This window comes from Triticum aestivum, chromosome 2A (genome assembly GCF_018294505.1).
Source record: "Triticum aestivum cultivar Chinese Spring chromosome 2A, IWGSC CS RefSeq v2.1, whole genome shotgun sequence".
Lineage (NCBI taxonomy): Eukaryota > Viridiplantae > Streptophyta > Magnoliopsida > Poales > Poaceae > Triticum > Triticum aestivum.
The window spans coordinates 57,248,248-57,251,499 of record NC_057797.1 but is presented as its reverse complement, the minus strand read 5'-3'; the positions used below and the strand labels follow the sequence as shown (position 1 = coordinate 57,251,499).

The following is a 3,252-nucleotide window of genomic DNA, read 5'->3' as shown; positions in this document are numbered from 1 at the left end:
CAGTTGTGTAGGTGTGCCTAGCTTCCAGCAATGGCGTCCTTGACAAATCTCATCATACTACTACCACTTCTCTTGCTCGCCACCTTCTCTCCTACACCATCCCTGTGCTATGTCGGTCCATCTGTTGCAAGGGTACATGAGGGTGCTACACAAGCATCTGCCTACCGCACTTACATTGTGCTCGTCAAGCCACCTCCCTCAGGTACCAACGAAGAGGGGCATCGTCGGTGGTACGAGACTTTCTTGCCGAGCTCACACATCGGCGAATCTGGGGAGCCGCGTCTCCTCCACTCCTACATCGAGGTGTTCAGCGGCTTCGCGGCGAGGCTCACAGAGGCTGAGCTCGACGCGGTCACCAAGAAGCCAGGGTTCGTGCGCGCGTTCCCAGACCGGACGCTGCAGCTCATGACCACGCACACGCCGGAGTTCCTCGGGCTGAGGAACGGCACCGGATTTTGGAGCGACGCAGGCTACGGGAAGGGAGTGGTCATCGGGCTGCTCGACACCGGGATCTATGCAACACATCCTTCGTTCGACGATCATGGTGTCCAATCACCCCCGACAAGGTGGAGGAGCTCGTGCAAGGCGGTCAGGTGCAACAACAAGCTCATCGGTGCCAACTCATTTACTGGAGATGACGACTCGTACGATTACGTGGGGCACGGAACACACACCTCGTCCACTGCCGCCGGCAACTTCGTCACCGATGCGTCAGACCATGGCGTGGGCACGGGCACTGCTTCCGGAATTGCTCCAGGTGCCCACATCGCCATGTACAAGGTGTGCACCGCCGAGGGCTGCCAAGAATCCGCCGTACTGGCCGGCCTGGATGCGGCCATCAAGGATGGGGTGGACATGCTCTCGCTATCTCTCAGCAGTCTCGCCGGTGTCAGCTTCAATAAGGACCCCATCGCCATCGGTGCGTTCAGTGCTATATCCAAGGGCATCATTGTGGTGTGTGCGGCTGGCAACAAAGGTCCCACTCCACGGTCGGTCTCCAACAGTGCACCGTGGTTGCTCACGGTTGCCGCTGGCTCAGTGGACCGGAGATTCGACGCTGGCGTGCATCTCGGCAACGGCAAGCGCATGGACGGAGAAGCATTTACCCCAGCGATAAAGCCAACCTCAAAGCCATACCCTCTCTTCTACTCCGAGGAACATCGTTTCTGCCAGAATGCGTATTACGGTTCAGTTGCCGGGAAAATAATTGTTTGTCAGTCCACAACACCCATGGCTCGCTATTCTGACATTTCGAGGTTAATGGGTCATGGTGCGGCTGGCGTGGTTCTTTTCAATGACAAAGCCACTGGCTACACCATTATTCTTCAGGATTTCGACGAAGCGAGAGTGGTGCAGGTGACCTTCGCCGACGGCATCGCCCTCGCAGCTTACACGAAGTCAGCATCGAACGACGCCGTTGCCACTTTCACATACAACAACACAGTGTTGGGTGTTCGTCCGAACCCGGTCGTGGCATCGTTCTCTTCCCGGGGTCCAAGCTCAGTCGCTCCAGGTGTGCTCAAGCCAGACATTCTTGCGCCCGGGCTCAACATCCTTGCGGCGTGGCCAAGTCCCCCTTTCAAAATCATATCGGGCACGTCCATGGCAACGCCACATGTCAGTGGTGTTGCGGCGCTTATCAAAAGCTTGCATCCTGAATGGTCACCGGCTGCCATCAAGTCGGCCATCCTGACAACGTCGGACACCACCAACAACATCGGCGGCTCGATCTTGAACGAGAGGCATGATAAAGCCAGTGCGTACGATAGAGGCGCCGGCCATGTGAACCCGGCGAGGGCTGCTGACCCAGGTTTGGTGTATGACCTCGGTGTAACCGACTATGCAGGTTACATCTGCTGGCTCCTTGGCGAGGAAGGCTTGGTGACCATCGTACGCAACTCGAGCCTGACCTGCGCGAAGCTGCCCAAGGTCAAGGACGTTCAGCTCAACTACCCTACTCTAACTGTGCCGCTAGCATCAACGCCGTTCACCGTGACCCGGACGGTGACGAACGTTGGGCCGGCAGATTCTACATACGCTGCTAAGGTAAACTCGCCAAGCTCTATGACATTGCATGTCTCCCCAAAGACACTGGTGTTCTCCAAGGCTGGAGAAAAGAAGACGTTCAGCGTGACGGTGAGCTGCCAAGGCGTGGGTGCATCGGAAATCTTTGTGGAGGGAAGCTTGAGCTGGGTGTCGAAAATGCATGTTGTGCGTAGTCCCATTGTCGCCATCCACGGAGTGGGAGGTCATGCTTCCGCTCCATCACCATGAACGATGTCCATGCCCTGAGATTTCAGGCTTAGTGTTTTTTTTTTGTGTCAGATCAAACATGGCAATGGAATAAGATTTGTGTGATTGTGTCGTCTGAGTTTGTTTTCCTTATAAGAGTTTTATTAAGAACTGCAGAAACTTGTGACATTTTGTTGTTGTTTAATCCTTATGACCTCTTGTCAGAATAAGGAACAGTGCAAACAAGTGATATGTAGACTCAGTTGTGTCAGAGCACAGGCAATCTGTTGTTAAACTCTCAACTTCCTCTTGAATGCAGAGCTCCTTGTAATTGTTAAAGAAAAGAGATGTGAAGGGGGACTAAGGCACAACCATCACCCTATAGGTTCTTGAATTTTCAAACTGAAACAAAAACTTCAGATTTGACACCTTTCTGACTTTCGGATTTGATTTAAAATTTTAAGTCAACTTTCGACTGATTTTATGAAATTGTGCTTCAGCCCAAACATTTGACGGGGAGAGAGATGGGCTAATGTGGCAAAATCTGCTCAGTGGCTTGTCACATGGCAAAACGACATTCTGATTTGGATCCATGTCAGCAAAACCAGTATTCGGACGGCTTGAATGTTTGTGCAGATAGAATGGACTAAAGCTATTGGCCAGGACAAGTTTTTGCTCTTGTATTTTGGACACAAATAGGGTTCAGGACAAGTCCTGCGTAGTGGTTATTAGATTCAAAGAAAGAGGAGCTAATGGAGAAGTTTTGCCTACGGGCAGCAGCTGCGCTATACTGTGCCTGGAATATTTGGAATGAGTGAAACCGAAAAATCTTCCAAAACCTATCTTCAACTGCTGATATGGTGTTATTTCCGTTATTTCTATAATTTTTTTTATTTTTTTTAGAAAAGGAGGATGACCCCCGGCCTCTGCATCTGGGCGATGCATACGGCCACTTTATTAATTATTCTCACAAGACCTTACAAAGAAATACAACAGCAAGACTAAAGCCACCGTCTAAGC

General features: G+C 51.8%; 1 protein-coding gene across 1 annotated transcript; it reads left to right on the top strand.

The window, feature by feature from the left end:
- Nucleotides 1–2,383, top strand: LOC123184690 (subtilisin-like protease 4). Its single transcript, XM_044596771.1, has one exon. The coding sequence runs from the start codon at nt 31–33 to the stop codon at nt 2,272–2,274; it is 2,244 nt and encodes a 747-aa protein (XP_044452706.1). The 5' UTR covers nt 1–30; the 3' UTR covers nt 2,275–2,383.
- Nucleotides 2,384–3,252: the final 869 nt, after the last annotated feature.

What these genes read in the sequence shown, in the direction of transcription:
- LOC123184690 (XM_044596771.1), top strand. Translation starts at nt 31, where the DNA reads ATGGCGTCCTTGACAAATCTCATCATACTACTACCACTTCTCTTGCTC.